Source organism: Pteropus alecto, unplaced genomic scaffold (genome assembly GCF_000325575.1).
Source record: "Pteropus alecto unplaced genomic scaffold, ASM32557v1 scaffold194, whole genome shotgun sequence".
In the NCBI taxonomy this organism is placed as follows: Eukaryota; Metazoa; Chordata; class Mammalia; order Chiroptera; family Pteropodidae; genus Pteropus; species Pteropus alecto.
Window position 1 is genome coordinate 1,307,599 of NW_006436281.1, and position 25,885 is coordinate 1,333,483.

A 25,885-nucleotide genomic window follows, 5' to 3' on the forward strand; every position below is an offset into this window, starting at 1 on the left:
CGGGGCGAGGGCGCGCGGTCCAGGCTGCCGTAGCCGTCCGGCTGCAGGTAGAGCGAGGTGCGCGGTGACGACGGCCGGCCCTTAGGGGACAGCGAGCTGTAGGGGAGCAGAGCCGGGGCGCTCTCGGAGCGTCCGAACGGGCTGTCTGCGCCGTCGCTGGTCGTCTTCCGGGAGGACCCGCGGCTGCCAAAGGGCTCGGGGACCGGGCTGGAGCTGTACCGGGACAGCTGGGGAGAGGCCGGGACAAGGAAGGGTCAAAGAAGACATTAGTAGAGGGTTAGGAGGAGGTCAAAAGAGGTCATCGAAAATCAACCCAGCGGAGTTGGACTGTTGCTGGAGATTCAGGCACAAAGAGCCCAGTGAGGGGTGCTGGGGAGGAAGCCCTGAAATCAGGGCTGAGACTAGCCTTTCTTCATGCCACTTAGAATAAGGCCACTTTCCTTCCGCGGGTCCTGTTGGATGTTCACTTCCACTGGTACCCACACAACCAGAGTGTCCTTAAATAGCCCACAACCCTCGCAATCCTACCCTGCAGCACTGACTGAACTCAAGCGAAAGAAGCTGGCTTTGGGGGCCACGGTGGGGACAAGGGCGCGCAGGCTCACCCGAGGTGGGGCTCCCGCCTGCGAGCCAGGAGGTGTCGGCGAGTCTGACCACAGCGACTCCAGCTGCTTGGTCAGTTCGTCCACTTTGGCTGCCGCCGTGTCCAGCTCCATCTGCTTCAGGTCCATGTGCTTCATGGCCAGAGCTGGGTAGGAGGGAGTAGCGATGAGGACAGAGACCTGCAGGCCTGGCCCGTCCCTGCCCCCAGGACCCCGCACGGCAAGCCCCGCCCCCTACCCAACTCACACTGGAAATTAAGGTCCAGTACATCCCGAGTGCTCTGGAATGCCTCGCTGTCCATGGTGCCTGCCGCTGCGGGGCTCCTGCGTTTCGGGAAGAGGGGGGAGCTTTTCAGACTCTGTCCCCCGATCGCCGCCCACAGGGAAGCTGGGACCTCAAGGAGCAGGGCAGCGCTCCTTTACTCTGCTAGTTCCCACCACGGGAAGCGCTGTGGCCCTCCACTTCCGTGGCTGGGAAATGCCAACTCCTTCAAAAACCGTCTTGGAAGACTCAGGACAATTCCCTCTTTTTACGCAGCTGCTTGTCCATCTATCTCCACCCTAGTAAGACTTGAATTATAATTCAACAATTATCCATTGATCGCCTACTATGTGCCAGGCATTATAGTGCACAGAGGGTGCAATAAGAATAACTATCAATTACTGAATGCCTACTATTACCTACGCCGGACCAGGAGACACTATTCTAGAGGCTGGGGATATTTTCTAAAATAATAATTCTGTGCCAGGACCTGTGCTAGTAGCTTCATATAGGCTGGTTGCTCGGTATAATGAAATAAAACAAATCATTGAGGAATTGTGCCAAGTGCTTTGCATCCAGTACCTCATTTGATGATCAAAATCACTACAGCATGCAAGAAAGTGGGGCTCAGAAACATGCGCTCAAGGTCACCAGCAAGAAGTCGGCAGTACTAGGTCTCACACCTGGATCTAACTTGTTATTTTAGGGTGTCTCCGCCAGACTGGAAGGGCCCCAGAGGGCAGGGATCACTCAAGTTTCCTGTCCCCAGAGTCCCCACCCAGAGGAGACCTGGTTCACAGGGATCCAGTGTTAACAGAAAGAATACGGAGGGGGGCAGGGGGGCCTGGACTGCTGTGGTCACCAGCCCAGTGGGTGGGAGCCAGGCCACCAGGAACTGGTCAGGCCAGCACTACCCCTGTCCCCAGCCCTGCCACTTCCCCAGGCTCCACCAACCGCTGAGCTTTGGAGGTTCCGGCGTGGGCAGCGGGGCGGGCTGGGACATGCTGATCCCATCCTCTGCCTGGGAAGCCTCGGAACAGAACCTGTTGGGGCTGGTGGCTCATTTGGGTGTGTTGGGAGTGCGTAACCTAGGGTGATGAGCACCCTCCACTTCTTGGGCCTCAGTTTCCCCAGTAGTTAAGGAAGTAAATCAGCTTGTCTGAGCGGCCTCTTCAATCTCTCAGAAGCCTAGATTCTGAAAATTTAAGGACCTTGAGGTTGCAATTAAAGTTCTACGGCTTGAAAAATCTACTGTTGGAAAGTTCTGAGTCCAAGATTCTATCTTTGGAACGTTCTAGAATTCTCCAGTTCGGCTAGCCTAAGTTTCTCCATCTTCCTGCATCATATTCTATTTATTCCAAGATCCCACTGTCCTAAAAGTCTAGGTGACTGTATGGTATAGCGGAGTACAGGTAAGAGCACAGGTAAGGACCAGACCTCCAAGGTTTTAATCTAGGGGCACCAATGGCTAACCTTCACAAGACTGCCTCAGTTTCCAGATCTGTAAAATAAGGACAAACAGCAGTCTACTTCTGTTTGGCCAGAAAGTGCAAGAGGAATTAAGGCTCTGAGAATTGAGGCCTCAGAACTAGAGACTGCAGGAGTCAAAACTCTGGGTCTTTTAGAATCTGAGATACACAGAAACACTCTGTGTCTGTTAAAATATAAAAACTGAACAATTCTATGCAGCCTCCAGTGCTATTATTCTGGCAGCGAGCGCTTCTTTTGAGGATTTCATGATTTCCAAATCTCTAAGACTCTCAGATCGCACGCTGACATCCTCTAGCTCTGAGGAAATGCCCAGGCTGGGCGTGGGACTGTCGCAGGACTGGTGCGTTCAGAGGGAGCATCGGGGCCGCCAGGGGGCGCTCCGGGTCACGGCCCGACCCCAGCCGGGCGGGCGGACAGCGCCTGAGCTCAGACCCGGGGAATGCACGGCGGGCCCGGGCAGGTGTGGAACCTCCCGGAGCAGGGGAGAGGGACCGGGCGGGGCGCGAGGGCGGCGCCACTGTTCCCAAACCCTTGTCCTCTATCGCCGGGTCTTCTCTGCCCGGCTCCTCTTCAAACCCAGCTCCCGCTCCCGTCCCGCGCGTCCCCCAGCTCTCTTTCCCAGGCTTCCTCTGCACCCCAGACAGGTTCTTCGGTTAAGAATGGGAGCTGCGGGGTGGGTGAGAGGAGGCTTCCCGGAGGAATCATCCTCAGTAGGAACTGGGTCATGGCTCCAGGCTGGCCTGGGAATACCCAGGTTGGAATCCTCCAGCAGTTTGTGGACAGGCACTGGGAGAGGCCCCACCCTATCTGGGACTTAGTTTCTCCGAAGTCTGTGGAATGGGCTAGGGCCTTCCCCTCTCTCAGCCTCTACGTTGGGCTAGTTATTTAGCTTCTTTGTTCCTCAGTTTCCTCATGTGTATCCTGGGGGATTAATACCTTCCCCTCAAAGGGCTGTGAGGTTTGAGTGACATAAGTTATGTACAGTGTTTGTTTAGAATGGTGCAGGGCACCAAATAAAGTTCACACGTATAGAATTCTTAATTACAGCCTTCCTCGGCTGATTGTTAACACAGGGTCTGGCACAGAGCGAGGGCTCAAGACCCAAAGTAATTGTTTTTCCCCTCGAAAGGGACCTTTCGACTCTTTCTAAGACTCTAAAAGCTGAGAGTTGTGACCTCTGGAGTCTCAACTGGCTGAGCCCTAAATTCCCCTTGTACATTCCTGAATTCTAGCCAGGCGTCATCCCCAATAATTTGGCCATGGGGAGCCATGGAAGGGTGTACATAGAAGGGGTAAAAGCCCAGAATGTGCGCTGTCCCCACTCCCCAGCCTCGGTTTCCCCACTGGAGTAGAGAGAAGTCATTCCCTAGGGTGGGGTCAGCAAACCTCAGTCAGTGCAAGTGACACCTTTGGACAGTTGCCTGAGACAATGAGAACTATTCCGTCTACCTGCCAGCCCTGAGCCTGGCATGCTGTGAGCTCTGTCTTGGCACACATGGTTATTGTTTTTAATGTCATCGCGGGCTATCACCAGATGCCCTTCAAGGCCAGACTTCAGGAAGCTCTCCCCTCTCTCCTCAGAGCCCCTTCCCTCCCCGCCCCCTTGTTTAATCCCTTCACATGACACATGGGGGTGGAGAGGAGGGAGAGACAGACAGAGGGAGGTGTGGGCCCTGCCCTCCCCCTGTTTCAAGGACAGACGCACACCTCCAGAATTAGCCTCTATCCCTCACTTATCTCCCACGCTACCTCAGGTCAGACAGATGGGGGTGGAGGTGACATTTCTCACCTCGGGGTCAGGGTGAGGAGCCCTAGGAGAAGGTTAGTCAGAAAATCTGGTGGGAGTGCATGGAATCCCATCGCCCGAGACAGCTGCAGAGGGAGGGGGTCGCCAGATCTTGACTCTCAACTCTATGACCCCCAAGCCTTAGTTTACCCCCAAGCTCTCCGTGTAAGAACTGTGTAGCGCCCAGCCATGCAAACCTCCCAGAATCCAATCCCGCCTTCTGGAATTCTGCCCTGGGTTCTATCTAGAACGCCGGCTGGCCGTCTGCACCCCCCAGATGTTTCCTACCCCCATGGAGAAAGAGGAGGCACCCCGCCCGCGCCAGGGGGCGCCCTGGGGCGGAGGTCCGTCTCTGGTTAGGCAGGTCCGACGCCTGGCTTAATGACATGTTGGGGATCGCACAGCGGCACAGAGGAGGTTGGAGATCTGCCCTGGTTACCCCCCACCCTGTCCCCACCCCAGAGCCAGAAAGGGGGGAAAGCGTCAGGACACAGCCTCCAGAGGTACTTCGGGTGCTTGTCCTGTTCCACATCAGGGACCCCGGTTCCAGTACTCCCACTTCACCCTTAATTCTTCTCGGAGACCTAGAAGCTCGGCCGAGAGGGCAGCTAGCTGAAGGGCGGCAGGGATGGCCGCCAGTTCCAGAGTCCCAGCCGGCCGAGCCACCCATTTCTGCCCAAGGTCTCCGCTACCCAAATACTACTCAAAGACTCAGGCTTCCGAAAGCCCCCAATTCGAGGGACTCAGGAGTCCCAGCTCCAACGTCACCCCAGGAGCAAGGCGCCCCAGCCCTCCAATCCAAGAACTCAGGCATCCGGGCCCTCTTTCCTTCTGCTCAGTAAATTAAGTATCCGAGTCCTCCCCTTCCAAGGACCCTGGCATCTGCGCACCCCCAATGCCGCCCCAGGACCCGGCGTCCGAGTCCCCTCCCAGTCCTCCCAGGGACGGGGCGTAGGGCTCCTCCAAAGCCGCGGGACCCCAGAGGGGTGGAACTCACGGATCCGAGGCAGATCCTGGCACCGGAGGGCTTCCTCCAGCTCCGGCTCCGGCTGCAGGGAGCGGAGGACGGGGCGGGGCAGGCGCCGGGAACAGGTTAGACGACGTGACTCCTGCTGGACGGAGGCGGGTCCCAGAGGGGTGGGGGAGCCGGGGTCGCCTCGAGCACCTTGGGACTTGTAGTCCCAGAGGGGCAGGGCGCAGACTGAGACGTTCTCATTTGGATTCATCAAAAATCCATTTCACAGACAGGAAGGGCGAGGCCCAGAAGCCGAAGGGGACCTGGTCATAGAAATAGAGTCCAGACTCCTACCTCGCTGTGGTTGCAAGAGACGGACTCCGAGTCCCTGCCTCACCCCTCCAGACCCAGTTTCCCACCGAATGAAAATTTGGACGCCACCAAAGGGATAGAAGGTTAGAGGCTGGGGGAGACTCACATGCCCCGCCTTTAGGGCGAGAATTGGGCCTCGCCAAATCAGTCTTCCTTCTACTCTCTGAGCCTCAGTCTCCCCGTCGGTAAAAAGGATGGATTGGATCCTTACAGAATTTCCCAGCAACAGCGCCCAAGGCTGGAACTACACTCCCCAGCAGCCTGCGCGACAGACGTCGGGCACCTCCCCGCCTCGCGTCCTCTGGGAATTGTAGTCGCGGAACCCATAGGGGCGGCTCCCGGGTGTGTCGTCCAGGCGCAGGGATCTTCAGGCGATCCCGCGTGGAGGGAAAGCGTCCCCTTCCCCTGACCCTCCCTCCGCTCTGGGAAGCCGCTCGCTCCCTGAGAAGGAAAGCGCCCGATTCTAGAGCAGGATCCGAAATCTGGGCAGAGGGGTCAGGAAGCGGCGCTGACACACCGGCCAGGAATGCAGTCGGGTCACCCTGTCTAGCCGCCGTCTGGCGGCTCCGCCTGCCACCCCCACGCGATGCGGTCCCCGTGGGAAAGGGGCGTGGGCGCGTCCCCCGAATCTGGGTCCACGTGCCGCTGTTTACTCGCGCCCCTGAACTGGGATGGGGTGCTGGTCAGGCCTGCTCCCTCTCCCTTACTCAGACTTCGGGAATGTGCCCCACGCACGAGACTAAATACTCGGGGCCATCTACCCGCCTCATTTGACCCACAAGCCTCGCTCCTTAGCCCGCACGACTCCACGCGTGGCTGGCTCCCGAGTCTGGAGGCTCCACCGGGGACCCACAGGCTCCGCCCCCTATGTTTCCCGCTCCCTTGGAGTCCACAAGCCCCGCCCCTGGCTGGTACCCCAAGCACTTAGGAGGAATTACCCCCTTTCCTCCGTTTTCTCACCCCTTTCACTGAAGTTCTGAACTTCCGAGACACCTGGGCCTCCCTGAAAGAGACTGTAAACACGAAAAGCACAGCCCTGCCAGCCAAGACTCTTACCTATCTCTTTAAGAATTTCAGACCAATCGATCTTCCTGTCTCTTTAAGGGTTAGGTCCTATAAATGTGGCTGCCCCTTTAAGACGACGTTGGAGCAAATAATGTCTAAGACTGACGGGGGGAATGCCCGCTGGGACGTAGCGGGGCTCTGCCTCCGCCAGACATCAAATCACGTGCGTTCTGGAGTGAACTTTCGGGAAAAGACGTCTTCTTCGGTTATCTGCTCCGCACAAGTGCAAATTTTCCCCAGTTGTGCTCATAGAGAGAGCGGGCTCTGAGCGACACCCCCGCGCTCCCGCGCCACTTGGGCGCTCCTGGGTGAGGTCCCACCCCTTGGTTCCACGTGGTCGGCGGCGGGGCCAGAGCGGCTCTGGATGCCGGTGTTGCGTGTGGCGTGGGTACTGGGATGGCGGGGGCCTCGTCCGGCGGTGAGTTGCTTCAAGGCAGGCGGACGGGGTGCAGAGGGTTGACTGGCGGGAGGAATAAGGGGCGCCCGGGGGTGTTCGGAAGGAAAAAGGGACACCTCTGGAAACAGGATTTGCGAAAAGTATGTCTCGTGGAGGGCGGGGGTTCGGGAAGTGGACGGAGAAAGGGTATCTTGGGGAGACTGCCGGTGGTAAGGGCGCCCCCAGGGGGAACTGGCTGTCGGAGAGGCTGTCGGAGATGATGAAATGGGTGAGGGCATTCCGGCGCCTAAGAAGTTGGGACCAAAGGACCGATAGGCGTCCTGGAGGATTGGACCGGCAGGAAAGTGTCAACAGACACCCGTTTCCCCTTCTGCAGGCGCTGCTCGGTTCTCTTGTCCCCCCAACTTTACTGCGACGCCCCCAGCCTCAGAGCCCACTCATTTCTCTTTGGAGGCATTTAGGAGCCCAGATACGGAACTGTGGCTGATCCAGGCCCCTGTAGACTTCCCCCCAGACTGGTAAGTGGTCCCAGACCGCCTCCCGGGAATACTCCCCACCTCAGTGGCTAAACTGGGGGGGGGGGGGGAGCAGTTTAGAGGGGCTTGTCCTAAGAAACCCAGAAATGCTGCTCCTCAGCTCCTTTCCCCTGCCCCAGCAAGAGTCTGACCAAGCTTCTGCCCTCCCCTTCTTTCAGCCTCAATGGCCGGCTCGTGCCTCTCTGTGGCTCCCAGATTGTGAAGGGCAAGTTGGCAGGCAAGCGGCACCGCTACCGGGTCCTCAGCAGCAGTGGCCCCCAGGCTGGAGAAGCAACCCTGCTGGCCCCTTCGGTAGAGGCAGGAGGCGGACTCACCTGTGCCCCAGCCCCCCAGGGCAGCCTGAGGATCTTAGAGGGTCCCCACGAATCCCCATCAGGGACCCTGTTGCAGACCATTCCGGCAAGCCCCCCACCACAGATCCCTCCTGGCCTGAGGCCTCGGTTCTGTGCTTTTGGAGGCAGCCCACCAGTCACAGGGCCTGGGTCAGTCCTGGCACTGGGGTCCCCAACCTCCGGGAAGAGGAAAAAGAAGAAGCATAAGCCCGAGGCCTCCTTTCCTCAGGAGGCAATGAATGGGCATGGGACCCTGGAGGTGGACACAGGTTTAGGGTCGCCAAAGATGGATGCGGGGAGGAAGAGAAAAAAGCAGCAGCTAAAAGAACCGGAAGTGATGGAGCTGGTGGCGGCAGAGCCCACAGCTGAGATGCTGGAACCTCTGGGAGTGCTGTCTCCATCCACCAGCAAGAAGAAAAAGAAGTCCAGACAGACAGACATGGTCGAGCCAGAAGTGGGGATGCTAGAGCCAGAAGCAAAGACAGTGGAGCTGGAACTCACGGTTAAAACTGAGCCTCTAGAAGAAACAGTCCTATCCCCAACCAAGAAAAGGAAGAGACACAAGGAGAAAGAAGGGACGGAGCCACTGGAGGGGATGACAGCAGAGTCTCAGCTGCAGGTGAAGATGGAGCCACGGGAGGAAGACATCCCACTGCCATCCTTGAAGAAGAAGAAAAGAGAAAAGGGACACAAAGTGCTGATGGAGCCGGCGACCGAGGCTACAGAGCCAGAGATGAGACCTCTGGAGCTCCGAGGGGAGATGATGGAGTCTGAACTGCCGCTTGAAGCTGAGCCTCAGGCCGAAGCAGCTCTGGCGTCCACCAAAAAGAGGAGGAAGAAAGACAAATGGCAAAATCCAGCGATGGAGCCAAAGGCAGAGGTGGTGGAGACACAAGAAGAGGCGACGGTACCTGAGCTGCCAGGTGACGACCCTCAGGCAGCTCCAGCATCCACCAAGAAGAAAAAAGACAGAGGGCACAAAGCGACAGAGCCAGGGACTGACATGATTAACCTCCACGGTGAGATAACGGAGCCTGAGCTGCCAGATGAGGGGGAGCCCAAGGCCAAGTCAGATCCAGCATCCACCAAGAAGAGGAAGAAGCGGGGCCAGGAAAGCTGGGGACCAGAGACAGCATCCCAGGAGGACATACCGGAGCTGCCACTGAATCCAGAGTCTGGGGAGGTGGCTCCCACGGGACGGGAGAAAAAGAAGAAGAAGAAGCTGCAGCAGGATCCTGTGTAGTTCCCAGGGAAAGTGGTGACTGCAACTAAGAGCCGAGGTGGCCAGCTGGGCCATCAGAGGGGAGAGAAGAGCCCCCTCCCAGTGACTGTACCAGCACACCAGGAGTCTGGACTGGGAAAATGCTTTATTATTACACCAAGGGCCTCCTTGGCAACTGAGGTCATTAGGGCACTTTCAAGAAGGGCTCGTGTAGGACATCAAACAGCCTGCGGGCCTGGCGGGGAGGTGGGGGGAAAGAAACAAGGAACTGTCATTAAATGAGCCATTCGTTGGGTACATCAGAGTGGGCTTTGGTTCTTCTTCTCCCAGCCTGGAGGGGGCCCTGGGGACTAGGAGAGAAGCAGCCCAGTCTGGATTCTCTCCCAGGCCGGCTGTGTGAGGCCGGCCTGGTCCCCGCTCTCTCCGGGCCTTGGTTTTCCCCATCTGTAGGAGAGGTACTCTGGGACTTCAGAAACCTTAGACTTTGGAACCCAGGGAGCCACTACTTTGGGGCCCGCTCCTGCCCCTGACCCCTCAAGCCCATTCTTACCTTCTGGGGCCCCAGGCCCGGGCACAAGGCCAGATCTTCCCGGGATGCAGCTATGAGCTGTTCCAGAGACTGAGGAAGGAGGGAGTAAGGGTCAGGGGAGGCAAGCACAACGCCCTACGCTGCCCCAGCGGGTCCGGGGTCCGAGACATTCCCGGAAGGAGGTGAGGTCCTGGGGGAGGACAGGGGAGGCAGGAAGGATGTGGGGGCACTTCCTTGAAAAGGCAAGGGGGCAGAAATGCCTGTTGGGATAGGGGAGTTGTCCCTTACCCCAAAAGTAGTCAGGAGCGTCTGACTGTCCGTTTTGTTGACCGACTTCACGGTGGTCAGACATTCGGTCACCTGGGAGGGGAGGGAGCGGGGAGAAGAAAGAAGAGCAGGATGAACCGTGAGGGCGGCGCCGGGCCACTGCGGTCCCCAGACTGCCCCGCGTGTAGGAGGCGCTCAGTAAATGCCTTTTTTTTGGGGGGGGGACTGGTTGAAAGGTCATCTCGGAGTGATCCCCGAGTAGCTGAGAGGGTATCGGTCACATGATGGGAAGATAAATACCATTTACTTCGAGCTGATTCAGCCAAGGGGAAGACTATGGTCTGGACTTGGACCTGGGTCCAAAACCAGGCCCCACTGTGCACACTGTGAGACCTAGGCACGGGAACTGACCTCTCTGGGCCTCTCGTTTTCAGGCAAATGGGGATCTTAATAGTACAGGGGTAGCTGTAGACATCCACCATTACTCTTGTTGGAGCCTAGATTCAACAATTCATTCAGCAAATAATGAGCACCGAGTGCTGGGGGCTGCTGGGGACATGGCAGGGACCGAGACGGCCCCAGGCCTGCCCTCCTGGGGCTCCCAGTCCAGTGCAAGAGACAAATCAGTTCCAGTCAGTGGTGACCCAGATGGGCAGGGCTGGGATGGGGGAGTCCAGTAGGGGCACTTGACCTGGCCTGGGGATCAGGGAAGGCTTCCTGGAGAAGGCAGCATGAGCTCAGATGTGAAAGATGGGATTAGGCAGGTGATCAGGCAGAGGGAACAGGATGGGCACATACCAAGAGCAGCTAGCGAGGCCCAGAAGAAGTGACAGCATGTGAGGGCAGGGGGTGGACAGGGCAGCTGGGCCAAACAGGCAGGGCTTTGCCTGAGGCACTGGGGAGCACGGGAGGGTTTCGAGCCAGGGAAGACAGGCTCGGGTCTGTGCTTAGGAAGAACCCTCTAGCTGCTCTTCGGGAGGGAGAGGGGACACTGGGAGCTGAGGGTGGGATTGGGGAGGAGAGATGACTGGAGATCAGAACTGAAGCTCAAACACTCAGGGACACACTGGGGGAGGCCCGGGCAGGGAGGGAGGTGGCCTCACCCGGGACACGAAGTCCTGCTCCAGCTTCTCCATCAGGAGGTCCGCCGGCTTCTGCTCGTAGGCCTTGTAGGTCTCCAGGTATCTCCCCGCCTCCTCAGGGCTGGGGCGAGAGGACATTCGGGTCAGCTGGGGTGAGGAGGGGTCGCGTTTTACATCCATTTCATAATGGCATAGTAACTGCTGATGCTAAAAATTCCGAACCCTATAGAAAAATGAACATTGTCGACGCCGCTAAATGCCCCCTGGCCGTACCCCCTGGGAGCATCTCACACGTCTCTTCCGGCTAAGGGCCCTCTAGAGCTTAGTGGCCTGACCGTGGGGTTCAGGCCCCACTTCCCACCTGAATGACCCTGGGCCGGTGATTTTAATCTCTTTGGGCCTCAGTTTCCTCATCTGTAAAGCGGGGCGGATGACGGAACTGTGACAAATGGGTCAACGCTCTATAAGTGCCTGGCACTTAGAAGCCTCTTTAAGAACTGCTGGCGATTCTGAAAGGAAAGTCAGTGCCGGAGCATCTGCACCAAGGTTTGGGGGAGCTGGCAGGGGGTGGCGGGGGACCAGAACGACCGTTTCTTTGCCCAACCACAGGAAGCAAACCTCAAAAGCATTCAGCTCCCCGCCACCAAGAAGAACAGCTGCTGGAGGTTTTTACGTAGCCCACCGTCAAAAAGAAAGCTCTGGGCGCTGACTGCTGAATCCTCTACAGCAACGAACATGATTTAATAATCGCCATTAATTTTCACATCAGACGTCGTTTTCTGACATGTAAGTAACTGCTTCAAAGGCAGTGGAAACAACTAAATCATAAAAAGAGTCTACATGTGTCTGGAATAAAGTAACTCAAGCTCATCAGCACCAGGAAAACGCTGGCCTTTCTTGTCTCTGGAATTTGAGAATACTGAGTCGAGTCACAGTAAATAAAGTATTTGTCGTGAGGCATTTTCTTAGCTTTCAAAATCCAGCTAGCAAGCAATGTTTGTTGATTAAATGATGATTTATATCCTTCAAAGAAACATTCATTTTCTAATTCTCTTGTTTTCCATTAAATGGGCTCTGCCGCTTTTCTCTCACTATTATTGTAATTAGTCATTTGTTCAGGACACGTAAGTTGCACGCTGTAATCCGGTTCTACAATTTGCTGTCGTTTTTGTGTTAGAATCAGGACATCTTCCCGCGTCAGCGGGCAGCGCTCGACCTCGTTTATTTAACGGTTGCAAAATATCCCATCGTTTGGATGTAAAGACAGGAAATATTCCCCACACAACAGCCTAGCTTCATGCCAGGCAGTGTGCTGAGCGCATTATGTTCAGAAGCTTCTGGCATCTCCAGAGAGATCCGGTAAGGCAGTTACTATTTTCAAACCATTATACAAAGGGGGAAACTGAGACCAGTGGGGTTGAGTCACTTGCCCAAGACTACACAGCTGGCAAGGACAGACAGTTCCCTGGGGGCTCTCGACACCACGCTGTGCTACTTCCCACAAGATGGAGTCATTTTTACACTTGTTTTTAATATACAAGTAATACATAAACACATTTTCTAAATACTCAGGCAGTATAGAGGGGCACACACCAGGGCGAAGGGCACAGAAGCACAAAAACCTTTACCCTTTGGCCTAAAAATCCCATGCCTGGGGTTCAGGGCAGAAACGGGAGCGCTGATGGCGACGGCAAAGGCCAGAAACTACCCAAGTGTCCACCAACACGGGGCTAATGACCGGTCCATCTACTCGATGGGATACTTAGCAGCTGAAAAAGAATGTGGATCCGGACAATGGGATATTATCCAGTGACTAAAAATGAGTTACGGAGCCACGAAAAGACATGGAGGGGGCTTAAAAGCATGTCGTGAAGAGAAAGACAAGCTGGAGAGGCCACTGCGAGAGAACAGATCTCTGCTGGCCTCAGCCTGCCTCCGGGCACAGGGCTCCCGAAACCCTTGCAGATTCCTGAGTGGGAGCATTTGTTCTAACAAGGTGACTCTCCGTGGGCTCCAGGATGGAGGCTGGTCCCCAGAAAGTCCAAGCCGTGATTAGAAGCTTGCGAGTTTCTGCCCCAACCCCCACCCTCCAGAGCTGGAAATGGAGTTAATAATTGACCAGGCCCACTGAGGCCGCCTCCATGAAGTGTGATAGTACAAGGCTGCGAGAGCTTCCAGCCTGGGAACGCGTCCACACCCGCATGGTGACTCACCCCACCTCCTCCGGGACAGAAACTCCTGCACTTGGGACCCTCCCAGACCTCACCTAGCTGTTCATCTGCATCCTTTATCCTACCCTTTAACAAGCCGGTTAACCCAAGTGTTTCTCTGAGTTCTGTGAGACCCTCTAGCAAATGAATCGACCCCGAGGAGCGGGTCGTGGGAACCTCCGATCTACAGCCGGGGTCTGGCGTCTGAAGTGTGTGGTCGGCAGTCTTGTGGGACTGAGGCCTGAGCCTGTGGGGTCTGACTCTATCTCTGGGTAGACAGTCAGAACTGAGTTAAATTGTAGGATGCTCAGCTGGTGTCGCAGAGAATTGCTTGCTGTGGGGAAAAGCCTCCACGCGCTTGACGGCCGGAAGTGAAGTGTGCTGTGTGAAAGTGGAAGAGAAAGGACAAAGAGCCACAGTGGGGGAGTCCTGGGGGGGGACTGGGTTCCCCCTATACGCGAGGACTGTTCCAGCTGCGTCCTGTGATTCCAACTCTAGGACATTCTGGAAAAGGCAAAACTATGGAGACGATCAAAAGATTAGTGGTCGCCAGGGGTGAGGGGGAGCAAGGGAAACAGGCGAAACTATTGTGTAGGGGACAGTAATCACGGACACACGTCATACCTTTGTCAAGACCCACAGAATGTACAAGACGGAGTGAACCTGAGTGTAAACTACGGGCTTCAGCAGTTCACAATAATAACATGTCAGTATCGGTTCATCGATTATAACAAAAATACACTGATTAAAGGAGATGGAAATGACAGATTGTCTGCGGCGGGAGAAGGGGCTGTGCAGGACTCTGCACTTTCCGATCGATTTTTCTATACATTTAAAACTGCTCTAAAAAATAGTCTATTCATTTTTTTTAAATGTGGATGCTACACTGGAACACCACACGGCTGTAAAAAAAAGAACAAGGCTGCCCTCCATACCGATGTAGAAAAAGCCTCCCGATAACGACAACGCGAGGCACAAACAGCATACAGACGGCTTCTGACTCACGATGGTTCGACTTCGAATTTTTCGATTTTACGACCACGCGAAAGCGATACACAGTGGGAACCAGCTAGACGAAGCTCTGATGGTCTTAGGTGTGTTAAATCCATTTTGCCTCATGATATTTTCTACTTACGCCGGGTTTATTGGGAGGTAAAGTTGAGGAGTGTCTGTACACAGTATGCTGCTAAGAAAGTAAGAAAACTAAGATGCTTCTACCTGTTTGCGTTTTGTAGAAACATTGAAAAGAAATCAAGAAACCAACGACAGCGGTTACCCGTGGGGTCGGGAGGAGTGGAACGGGAGGAAGGGGCAGAGGAGAGAAACTTCTCTGTGCACATATTGCCGGCTGTATGTATACAGTGCGTGTGCGTGTGTAAGTATGTGCTGATGTAGACACATTCTGATTTTGTATCACTTCCGAGTTTTGAACTCCATGGGCGGGTTACCTATTCCCTAACAAAATAAAGTTTAACCATGATACATTCGGCAGCAAAACAGACGAATGAAAGTCCTCTCCCCTTAGTGCCTACTCCTCGTGTGCTCCCCAGGGGTCCACGGCCTGGAGCCCCTGCTGTGTACTCACATCACATCTGTTCATAAACACAGCTGTTTCCTGCCTTTTTTTATATAAATAACAACAGGCTGCTGCTGGGTTCTGCCGCTTCTCGATGATTCTGACCTAACGTATCACAGTGGGTTTGCACACACAAGCAGGGCTCGTTAGGAAGGAAAAATTTTGAGTGCAGGAATTTTTGTGCCTATTTTCTGTTTTACTATTTTGTTTCCTCCTGTCAAGCAAACAGGCAAGTGCCAGTTTCGAATTACCCATCTTGACGTTTTCGCCAAACTAATGGGTACAAAATGGCACCTCGTTTTTCAAAATTTACTTTTTTCCTGGTAAGCTATGTGATTGACGAAATTTTCATGTGTTTTTGGCCACCTGTATTAAACATTTAAAAAAATCTGGCCACCTTTTCCTACTGACTAGTAGGATATATATAACAAATACATTTAAATATATTCATATGAATTTAAATACATTTGTACGATATAAATTTATGTCTATATATAAATCAGGGATCTTAAGTCTGTTATACACACAGCAAGTCTTTTTTCTTAGTTTGTCATTTGCCTTTTAACTTTGTTTACAGTGTCTTTTACCATCTAGAAGTTTAAATAGTCTCGGATCAGCTGACCTTTTCTTTTATGGATTTGGGGGTTTGCGTCTTGCTTTGGAAGGCTTTTCCTACCCCAAGGTAAGATTCCCTGTAACGCTTTTATTGTAGAATGTTTCAAGATTTATTTGGCTGATGCTGTGAGGAAGGGATACCTTTTTTTCCCAAGTGGAGAACCAATCTAAATGGTCTTTAAAAACCTAGACGTGGAATTAACGACTCGGCCAGATTTTACGTCTCACTCCTAAGTGCCTGGGATGGTCCTGGGACTCTGAGCTGCACTGCCTGCCTCTGTGCCGGCCTCCCTGTATGAAAGGCACTGGGACCCTGTTTTACAGATGAAGGAATTGAGGCCCAGAGAGAACCAGTGCCCGGACCAGGCTCACACGGAGAGAGGTCACGAGAGGTCACAGGAAGGGAAGGGAAGGACTGAGGAGGCTGGGGGAGGGGAGTGACTCTCAGGATAGAGCCCGACCTGGGGAGGGGGTGGGGGAGGTGGCAGTCTCACCTCCAGGCAAGGACCAGGGTGCAGTCGGCCAGGATGCACATCTTAGCCAGATCCTTGAGGGCCCGCTGAGGGTCTTTCTGGGCAGAGAAGAAAATCAGAATGAGAGATGTAGAAGCAAACAAGGAATTACAATCTTAGGATGCCAGGAGCCTTCCAGTCAAATGACACTCCCTAAGCTCCAGCTGGGTGCCTGGACTGTGCCGGGCAGTGCCAGGACTCAACGGTGACCGAGACAGCCCCAGCTCTGCCCTCCTGGGGCTCACAGTCTGAAGAGAGGGACAGACCCGTCTGAGACAGTGATGACCCAGAGTGGCTAGGGCTGGGGTGGGGGAGCCAGAGGAGTGTCTGACCTGCCTGAGGGATCGGGGAGAGCTTCCTGGAGGAGGGGACATCTGAGTGAGACCTAAAGGAGGATGAGGAGGAGTAAAGGCAGCAAAGGAGAGCAGAAAAGGGACTCTCGGACATGGGAAAGAGCATATGCAGGGATGGCAGGCGAAAGAGGGTTTGCAGAACTGCGATTCACTCAATGCGGGACAGAGGGTCTAAAACGAAGGGTGACCACATGGAAGCTTAGACATGAGCCCAGGGAGCTGGGTGCGGGTCAAGTCACGTCGGGCCTCCTGGGCCATGGAAACAGGGAGCCATTTCGGGGTTCTGACACGAGATCTGTGCTTTAGGAAGACCCCTCCAGCTGCTTCAAAGATGGGAAGGGTCCGGGCTAGAGGCCATGAGACAAGGGAAGAGGCCGAGGCAGGGACCCAAGTGGGAGAGGGGGCCTAGAGCGGGCCGGGCTGTGAGGTCAGAAAGGATAAAACTGATTCGAGAAACATGGAGATGGCGGAGGGCTGGGGCCAGACAGCACGGGAGGGGGAGGGGCTGTCAACCTCAGGTGTGAAAAACGGGTCCTCACCGAGTTTTCAACCCACACTTCTCCTTGGAAGGGGTTCGACAGTCCACTTTGCCGCCGTGAGGCCCCATGCACCCCATTTCTAGACGGGGACAGTGAGGCTGGCGGGCGAGGGACCCCTGCTTACCACGTCCACCTGGACGAGCAGCACACGCAGGGCGAAGCTCTTCCCGAGGCTCTGCAGCCGCCCGTGGATGTAGTCCGGGTGGAGGTTGTGGTAGCGGAGGCTGCGGGCGGAGGAGAGGCCGGGCTTGGGACGTCCCTTAGCCCCCGGGGCTTCGCTCTTGCTGCGATGTAGAGGGCTTGGGCGGCCTTACCGGGACCTGAGGCTCAGGGCTTGGGACGTCCCTTAGCCCCCGGGAGCCCTGCTTCGCTCTTGCTGCGATGCAGAGGGCTTGGGCGGCCTTACCGGGACCTGAGGCTCAGAGGGGGAATGACTTGCCCAAGGTCACCCTTCACGGAAGGGACACAGAGGGGTTTGGTAGCGAGCGCTGCTTGGCTCTGGCCCCCTGGGAGGTTGGCCCCCCAGGTTCTTCTCTGAAGATGGAAGAGATGTGGGTTTTGGGTGGAGAGGAGACCAGCACCCTAGAGACTGTGGACCAGGGGATGCTGCGGGGCTGGTCTTGGGAAGCAGGGCTGTCCCCAGGACTGCGGGCTTTGGCCTCGCTGGACTCTGGCAGAGATGGGGGGGCGGGATTCTCCACCCGGGGCACTGGGGCCATCTCTGCCCAGCAGCCGCCAGCTCTCATTCCCTGTAGGGAGGGCGAGAACTGAGAAGCTTCACTTCCGCCTCTGGCTCTGTCTGGAAAGGGGGCCCCAGGACTGGGTGGTGGAGAAACCGTGGCTCTCGTCAACTCCAGTCCAGGACGTTGGAGCCACTTAGTCTAGGACACGAGTGACCCAGTCCCTCCGCCCTCAGACCCAGAGTCAGGGACCCCAGGTCTTAACGTCCATTCTGGGCACCACAGGCCCCGACCCCCTCACACGCAGGGACGCGCCTAGGCCCGGAGCCGACAGCCCACACCCGCACGGCTCCTACAGAACAGCCCAGAGACCAAGCTCACCTGAGGAACAGGGCGCAGGTGCTCTGGCCCAGCACGTAGTCCGGAACCACGTCACCAAACTCCCAGGGCACATTGCGCACAAACTTCAGCACGGGGTTGCCCCTCTGGGGGGAAGAAGAGCCAAAGCCACTGACAGGGAGGCCCCGGGGACCACCGCCACCCGGCACTCACCCCACCTCTCTCATCCACCTGCCCTCCTCCTGCCCCGCCCGGGGCTCCAAGCACGGCTTCCCTCAGTCTCCTCCCCTCCCCAGACTCGTCCTCCCCAACCTCCAACGTCCTTGGTGCTCCAGCTCCAAGGAGGCCCCTCCCCCCAGCCCCAGTCCCAGATCCGTTTCCAGCTCAGCCTTCTCCCCTAGCCCCACCTGGGTGTCCTGTGATCTTCCAGACGCTTCCCCCTGGACGTCCACCTCACTGTGTCCAAACTGCCCTCAGTATCAGCCCCCACACCTACTCCTCCTCCTGGCCCCATCTCAGGATGGCCCCACCTTGGAGAGACCCAGGCCTGATCATGGCCACTTCGTCTCCCCCTCCTCCTCCAGGTAAGCATCCCCAATGCCACAGCCCCGGCCCAGGCCCCCACCTCACCCCCGCCACCCCGGTCCCCTGCTCCAGTGCTGTTCCATCCTGGCCGCCCCCAAAGAGTAGCTGGAGGGGTCCTCCAAAAGCACAAACCTGCCTCTCTCCTGCTCTAAACACTGCCGTGGCTCCCCCCTACCTGCAGGAGGAAGTGTAGGCCCGGCCTGTGACTCCCCACAGGTCAGGGCCCCCCGGTCCAGCATCTGCTCAGCAGGCTCCTCTCTCTCATGCTCCATCCTGACTATACCCCATAGCTCAAGACTAAAATTCTCTGTGCAATTCAAGCTCTAATCGAGCCAATAAGTACTTATTGAGCAGCTACTGTGTGTCTACAGTAGTGACCAGGACAGTCCTCCTACCCTTGCGGAGGACACAGACGTTAAGCAAAATAATCTCAGGGATGAATGTGTAATTGTCAAGTGAGGTGGAGCTTGGTCCCATGAGTGGGTGGGGCCGGCTCTCCTGCTCTCACAGTGGGGCGAGAATGGTCTGCGGGGTCCCAAGTCCCAGCAGCCCTGGGCCATCTCATCGGAGGCACCTAAGAGCCATGGAAAGGCTTTGAACGAGGGAGGGGAAGGATCCTATTTTAATTTTTAAAGGAAGTGGCCAAAATCAAAACCAGACAACAACAGGTGAGGATATGGCAAAAGTGGAAATTTCGCCCCCTGCTGGTAGGGATGGAAAATGACGCAGCCTTTTAGAAAAGTTTGGAGGTTCCTGAAAAAGTTAAGCAGTTACCACGTGACCTAGCGAGTCCACTGCTAGATAAATGCTCAAGAGAACTGAAAACATATATCTACACCAAAACCTGGACGCAAATGTTCACAGCATCATTTTCACAATAATCAAAAGTACGAACAGCCCAATGGATTATCCATCAGTGGGTGAACCAATAAACAAAACGCGGCACATCCACAGACTGGAATACTATTTAGCAATGAAAAGGAACGAAGCAACGCTGACACCTGCTACAACATGGATGAACCTTCATTATGCCAGGTGAAGTCAGTCAGTCATCAGCTGACGGGCATTTGAGTTGTGTCCACTTTGGGGCTATTGTGAATAACGATTCTGTGTAGACGTGTATTTTCATTTCTCTTGGATATACGCCTAGAAGTAGACTTGCTGGGTCATACACTAATTCTACGTTAAAGTGTTTGAGCAGCTGCTAGAATGTTTTCCAAAGTGACTGCACCATTTTACATTCCCACCAGCAGCGTCTGAGAGTTCCGATGCCTCCACAGCCACACAGCCCGTTACTGCCTGTCCTTTTGACGACAGACATCTTAGGAGGTGTGAAGTCGGATCTCATCGTGGTTTTGATGTGCATTTCCCTGATGGCTGACTATCTATTCACATCCTCAGGTCTTATTATTGTCTTTGTGTAAAGAATGCCAGCTCCATCGGTGATAGGGACTTTATCTGTTTCCTTCCCATCGCTATATCCCCAGAGCCTAGAACAGCACCTGGCAACCTCTGAACACACCTGCGGAACCCCTATTTTAAAGGCGCAGATGAGTTAAGTCACTTGGTCAAGATCTGAGCTACTGTGTAGCAGAGCACGATTCGAACTCAGACCTGTGTTCAATAGTTTTTGAACAAACGAACAAAATCCAGGGACAGGAAATGTAGCTGCACTATCAGAGTCACGCCCCCAACAAGAAGAGCTGGGGTGTTATGGACTCGGTGCTTCCGTCCCCTCAAAATGTATATGTTGGTATTAGGAGGTGAGGGGAGGTAACTAGTCATGAAGGTGGAGCCCTCATGAACAGAATTAGTGTCCTCATCAAAGAGACCCCAGAGAGCTCCCTGGCCCCTTCCTTCACTGTGAGGACACAGGAAGAAGACCATCGTCTATGAACCTCACCACACATCAAATCTGCTGGTGCCTTGACCTTGGTCTTCCCAGCCTCCAGAACTGTGAGAAATGAATGTTTACTGTTTAAGCCACCTTGTCTATGATCAAATACGGGCATTCTCAACCCACACATAGTGGTTGAATGGATGCACGCGGCTGCCAACAGTACAATGGCTAAAACTCGGATGTCCTGTCACTGCCCGTCAGAAAGCCATAGCCATCGTCATGTTTTCCACCGAAAACCTCAGAGCCCCACTTCTCCAGCGCCCCCCTCACCTGACGGGGGCTCACGATGATGCTGTTAGATTTTGTCCCTGGTTTGAGGGCCTGGTTGGGGGTCTCGCCTGCCTGGGGTTCTGGCCCGGTAGGATGCGTGGCTCCAGCTCCTCCTGCAGGTCCCGAGATGGCATACTCTGCGTAGGTCTGAGGGGCTGCCTGAGCCGAGGTCTCCACGGTGGGATGGCTCCGTGTGGATCTGAATAAGGGCTTGGCCTGTGGGGGGAGACAGGGTGGAGGTAGGATCAAAATCTGAATCTCGCCGCTTCTCTCCACTCCTTGGCCTCTACTCTGTTCCCAGCCACCATCTTGCCTCCCTTGGACCACTGTCATCACCTCCTCACCAGCTCCCTGACTACACCCTTACCCGCCACCCCCCAAGTCTGTCCCCCACACTGTCATATCATGTTCCTCCTCTGCTCGGAGCTCTCAGGTGGCTCCTGTAAAAGCCAAAGCTATTGCCATAGTCCACGAGAGTCTAGAACACCTGTCCCTGCCCCTTGCCTCGGGGACCTCCCTTCCTACCTCTTCCCCCTTGCTTTCTCTACTCCAGCCCCACTGGCCTTGCTGCCCTCAAACTTGTCAGGCTGTCTCTGACCCCAGGGCCTTTGCACTGGCCGTTCCATCTCTCCAGAGAATGCTCACTCTCTCACTTCTTTCACACGTCTGCCCAGACGTCACCTCCTCAGAGTGGCAGACCCTCGATGGTCCTCCTAAGGTAGCACCTCTCCCCGTCACAAACCATATCCTTTCTTTTCCTTCATAGCGCATCAGGCGCAGCCAGCATGGAGCACCAGCCAGCTGTTTTCCTTGAAAACACAGTCTCAGAGCTGCCAGATCCTTCGATTTACCAAAAGATATCAAAAGTGCAGGCTTTTTTGCTTTTTTACTTTTTTATTTTTGCAAAACTCTTCCTTAAAGGTCAGAAATAAATTCCAGAGTGCTGGTCACGTAAGACACATTCCCAGTCATTTGTTGGATGCTAGCTTGCAGCCTCTGCCTCTTGGAACCACGCGACATTTTACACAGAGAAACTGAGACTTGTGCAGAGCAAAGGACTGTTTCCCAGGGTGACCCCGGGCCCAACATGTCCTAACCCGCTGTGGCCCCACGGGCCCCTTCTTTCCAACGCCCCGCTCCCGGGGCCTCACAGCGGTCCTCCCATCTCCCCGTCCTACCCCAGCAGGAGGGACCGCATCCTCGTCCAGGGGTATGAAGAATTTCTTCTTCGTGGGTGGCCCAGTGGGCTGTCGCACGCCCTCCTCGTCCATCCCAAGGTCCTTCTGGGGCCTGTAAATGAAGACGTGGCGGCGGGAGGGAGACATCAGCGTCTGCATTCCCACCACCCCGCGCAGGGACCCCCCACCACCACTCACAGCCGTCAACCCCCCAAATCCCAGGGCTCCACAGCATCAGGTTGCAAACACCCAGCGCCCCGGGCTCCAGAGAGCCCCGCCGGATGGGGCCTCCACCTGCGACGGGGCTCGCGCGGCCCCCTCGGGGCGCACGGCTCCCACCCGCCCCGCCCCGCAAGGCCCCAAGTTCGATTCGCTCCGCCCTCACCGTTCCCCGCCTTCCCGGCGCCGGGCTCGGCCGCCGCCCGGCCCTCCGTCCGCCCCGCTCCCGGCCTTGCACCCAGGGGCCCTCCCCTCGCTCCATCGCATCCACCTGACAGCCCCGGCCCGGCCGCCGCGGCCCCGGGAGGACTCACTTCCACGCCCCCGGGCCGCGGGGAAGGCGCAGGAGGAGGACCAGGCGCTGCCCCGCGGGCGCGGCCAGGGCACCCGGAGCCTCGGCGCCCTTCCGGCCTCTCTAGCCCTCGAGCCCGCCCTCTCCGTGCCCCAGAGCGCCGCCCCGGCTCAGCTCTCTATGGTCGTGGAGGACTGCGGACGTTTGGGTTGACGCGCCTGAGCGTCTCTGGTTGCCAAGCGGCTCAAGTTCAATGCCCTGATCGAGCGCTTTTTGGGTGCTCGGGCTCCGGACCCGGGTCAGTGAAGAAGAGATGGTGGGAGATCAGATTAGGTCCCTTCCTTCTGTACAGCCTTGGGTTTAATGCCGGCTCTGCCATTGACAGTTTCCCCAATTCATTCATTTATTTCACACGTATTCCCCAAGCGCCTCCTCTGTTCCCGGCCCTGTGCGGGACAGCGCTAAGTGACACACCGGTGACTAACGAGAGCCCCGCGCTGGAGCTCACAGTCCAGTGGGAAAGACAGACCGGGTTCCAAACAGTGACGACCCAGAGCGGGCAGGGCTGGGATTGGAGACCCCAGGGGACAGTGGCAAGGTGTGCATCGTGGGGGTGCGGGGTGGGGGGTGTCTAACCCAGCCTGAAGGTCAGGAAAGGCTTCCTGGAGGAAGGGACATCTGAACAGAGACCCGGTTGATGAGTTAGTATTAGTCATTTCCTGAAAGGATAGTATCACGCTGTTCTAACTTGTAACTCTGATTACTAAGGAGAGGGAACATGTTTTTGTGAGTTTATTGGTCTTATATATTTGTCTTCTGTGAATTGCTTGCTCATATCCTTTACCCATTTTTTAAATGGGGCTGAATGCCTTTTTTATTACTATTAATTTGTAGGAGTGCTTTATGGTTTCCGATTCTAACTCTTAGTCAGTTACATATATTCCAAATATTTCCTTCTAGTTTGTACTTTGTATTTGAACTTCATTTGCTTATTTATTTTTGTCACACAGAAGCTCGTAGTGTTTACTCATATGTATTTATCAATCTATTACATATGATTTTTGTTTTTGTTGTGTTGTTTAAGAAGCCTGCCATACCCCAAGGTCATAAATATATTCTATCATTTCTTTTAATATTTTCCTAGTTTTGGTTTTGTTTCTGTCTTTAATTCATAGGAGACTTGTTTCTTTAAAATGCGCTAAAGTAGGAATGTGTAATGGATGTAGAAATTGTCCCAGTACCATTGATTTTAAAAGTCAATTTCTCCCCAGTTTTTTTCCCCCCAGTTTTAATAGTCCGTCTTTATCATGTACCAAATTTCCGTATATATGCTGGTATTCTGACATTTCCATTATGTTTCACTGACATATGTATATATATATATACATATCTGTTTCTTGCCTCCATGTCATACTGTCTCATTATTTTATTTTGATATATTTTGACATAACATCAGGCAAAGTCCCCCCTCTGATCAGTTTCAAATCTTGTCTTTACCATTCTTGTACATTTTCCCTTCTAGATGGATTTTAGCAGCTGCTTTTCTAGTTCCGTGACAAATCCTATTGGGATAGAGATTGGAACTGCACTGAATTGATGGATACCTTTTTCATACTCATGAACATGTCTCTATCTCTCCATTAATTCCAGCTTTTGTTAGGAGCCTACTGTAAAAAAATATATATTTATACAGTTGATTCATGAATACATTTTTGTATTAGTTTCCTAGGACTGCTGTAACAGGGCATCAAAAACCAGGTGGCTTAAAGAACAGAAATTGATTGTCTCACAGTTCTGGAAGCTGGGAGTCCAAAATTAAGGCATAGGAAGAATCCGTTGCAGGCCTCTCTCCTAGCTTCTGTCCCTTGGCTTGTAGATGGCAGTCATCCCCACATGTCTCTTCACATCATTTTCCCTCTGGGTGTGTCTGTCTCTGTGTCCAAATTTCCCTGTTTTATAAGGACATCAGTCATATTGGATTAGGGTCCGCCCCAATGAGCTCATTTTAACTCGATTACCTCTGTAGAGACCTTATTCCAAATATGGTCACATTCTGAGGTCAGGACTTCAGGACATCCTTTGGAGAGGACAGAAGGGTTCTGTTACTTTTTATAACCTCTCTCCTTCTGAATACCTTTTACCTCTTGCTAAAGTACATCCTTCTGTAATTCTCTCAGAGACCGTTGTGAATAGTAACTCTCTGAGTCTTGCTCATCTGAAAATATCTTTTATTTCACTTTCACAATAGGAATCTCAAAGTCTGGGTTGCCAGTGAGAAGACTACCATCCCCCAGTTCTCCTTTCTTCATAAGCAGTATTAATCCTGGGGTGTAATTTTTCCCTAGGGTCACTTACTAGCAGCTGAGTTGCTTCCGCGTGTGTGTCAGTGTGCTCATCTCTAAAATGAGGATAACAATAGTACAATTATTACGAGGATGGAATGAATTACGTGTAACTGTACCAGGCACATGGTACTATATTTGGGTTTGTCATACAAATAAAATAGCCCTTGACCAAGTCCTGGGCGGCAGGAGCTGTTGTGGCTACTGCTGTATCACGGTGCCTCTACACAGGGCCTGGCACCCAGAAGCAGCTACCAACTCAGATGCTGTGTGAATGAACAAAGAACAGACGCCAAGCCTAAGGCAAGTGACTTCAATGCCGGGAGCCTTAGTTTCCCCATCTGTAACTGCTGAGGTCGTGAGGATTCACTGAAACCACGGAGACCTGTCTTGAGATGGACTGGTTCATTCATTCCCTGAATAATTACGTATAGAGCACCTACTGTGTGCCAGGCACTGGGGACACAGCTGTGAGCAAATCAGATCAGGTCCCTGCCCTGTGGAGCCGACCTAAGAAGGAAACACATAAATAAGAGTTCCAGACAGCCATACATGCTACGAAGAAGATAAAACGCCATGGCGTGAAGCAGGCGATGGGGGAGGGAGCCACACAATCGCAGACAGGAGGGCTCTGTAAGTAAGAAATATTGCCATCAACTAGAGTACCATCAAAACACAGTAGTCCTCCCTTATCCACGGTCCTGCTTTCTGCAGTTTCAGTTAACCTGTGGTCCCCCGCGGTCCAAAAATATTAAATGGAAAATTCCAGAAATAAACAATTTATAAGTTTTAAATTGTGTACCATTCTGAGTAGCGTGACGAAACCTTGCACCATCCTGCTCCGTCCCACCCGGACATGAATCATTCCTTTGTCCAGTGCGTCCACGTTGTATACATTCCCTGCCCGTTAGTCACTTAGTAGCTGTCTTGGTTATCAGATTGACTGTCACAGTACCACAGTGCTTATGTTTGAGTCACCCTTATTTTACTTAATAATGGCCCCAAAGCACGAAAGTAGCGAGGCTGGCAGTTTAAGACACGCCAAAGAGAGGCCATAAGGTGCTTCGTTTGACTGAAAAGTTGAATACAGTACAATAAACTATTTTGAGAGACAGAAACCACATTCACATAACTTTTATTACAGTAAAAGTATTGTTATAGTTCTGTTTTATTAGTTATTATTAATCTCTAATTGTGCCTAATGTACATAAACTGTCATAGGTATGTATAGGAAAAACCATAGTATATACGGGGTTGGGTACTATCTGCCTTTGAGGCACCCACTGGGGGTCTTGGACGTACCTTCCCCCCACCCCGCCCCCGGGGCCTGCTGTAGAGTGAGCTCTTGCTATGAGCTAAAGCCTCACAACAACCTTC

At 54.1% G+C, this 25,885-nt stretch overlaps 3 protein-coding genes across 7 annotated transcripts in view; 1 reads left to right on the plus strand and 2 right to left on the minus strand.

The window, feature by feature from the left end:
* The window catches only part of PPP1R13L (protein phosphatase 1 regulatory subunit 13 like), a 14,836-nt gene extending 8,442 nt beyond the window's left edge, over nt 1-6,394 (minus strand). The window contains 4 exon segments of the mRNA XM_025046710.1: nt 1-227; nt 606-748; nt 850-926; nt 5,680-6,394. Coding sequence (XP_024902478.1) covers nt 1-227; nt 606-748; nt 850-926; nt 5,680-5,795 — 563 coding nt within the window. The 5' untranslated portion in view covers nt 5,796-6,394.
* A 395-nt stretch (nt 6,395-6,789) lies between these two features.
* Nucleotides 6,790-9,322, plus strand: CD3EAP (CD3e molecule associated protein). The gene is made up of 3 exons (XM_006911797.3): nt 6,790-6,951; nt 7,307-7,448; nt 7,625-9,322. Exons 1-3 carry the CDS (start codon nt 6,930-6,932, stop codon nt 9,039-9,041), a joined length of 1,581 nt encoding a protein of 526 aa, XP_006911859.1. The 5' UTR covers nt 6,790-6,929; the 3' UTR covers nt 9,042-9,322.
* ERCC1 (ERCC excision repair 1, endonuclease non-catalytic subunit) lies at nt 9,147-24,104 on the minus strand. Of its 5 annotated transcripts, none has more exons than XM_015589326.2 (10): nt 23,957-24,104; nt 21,656-21,767; nt 20,478-20,693; nt 17,765-17,868; nt 16,828-16,927; nt 15,794-15,870; nt 10,920-11,019; nt 9,838-9,909; nt 9,571-9,639; nt 9,147-9,255 (listed from the first exon to the last, which is right to left on the minus strand). In XM_015589326.2, exons 2-10 carry the CDS (start codon nt 21,746-21,748, stop codon nt 9,205-9,207), a joined length of 882 nt encoding a protein of 293 aa, XP_015444812.1. In that variant the 5' UTR covers nt 21,749-21,767; nt 23,957-24,104; the 3' UTR covers nt 9,147-9,204. The 5 variants fall into 5 exon arrangements, with proteins under 5 accessions (XP_015444812.1, XP_006911860.1, XP_015444810.1 ...); XM_006911798.3 differs by lacking the exon at nt 23,957-24,104 and adding an exon at nt 22,189-22,327; XM_015589324.2 differs by lacking the exon at nt 23,957-24,104 and adding an exon at nt 22,146-22,302.
* Between the last annotated feature and the right edge of the window lie 1,781 nt (nt 24,105-25,885).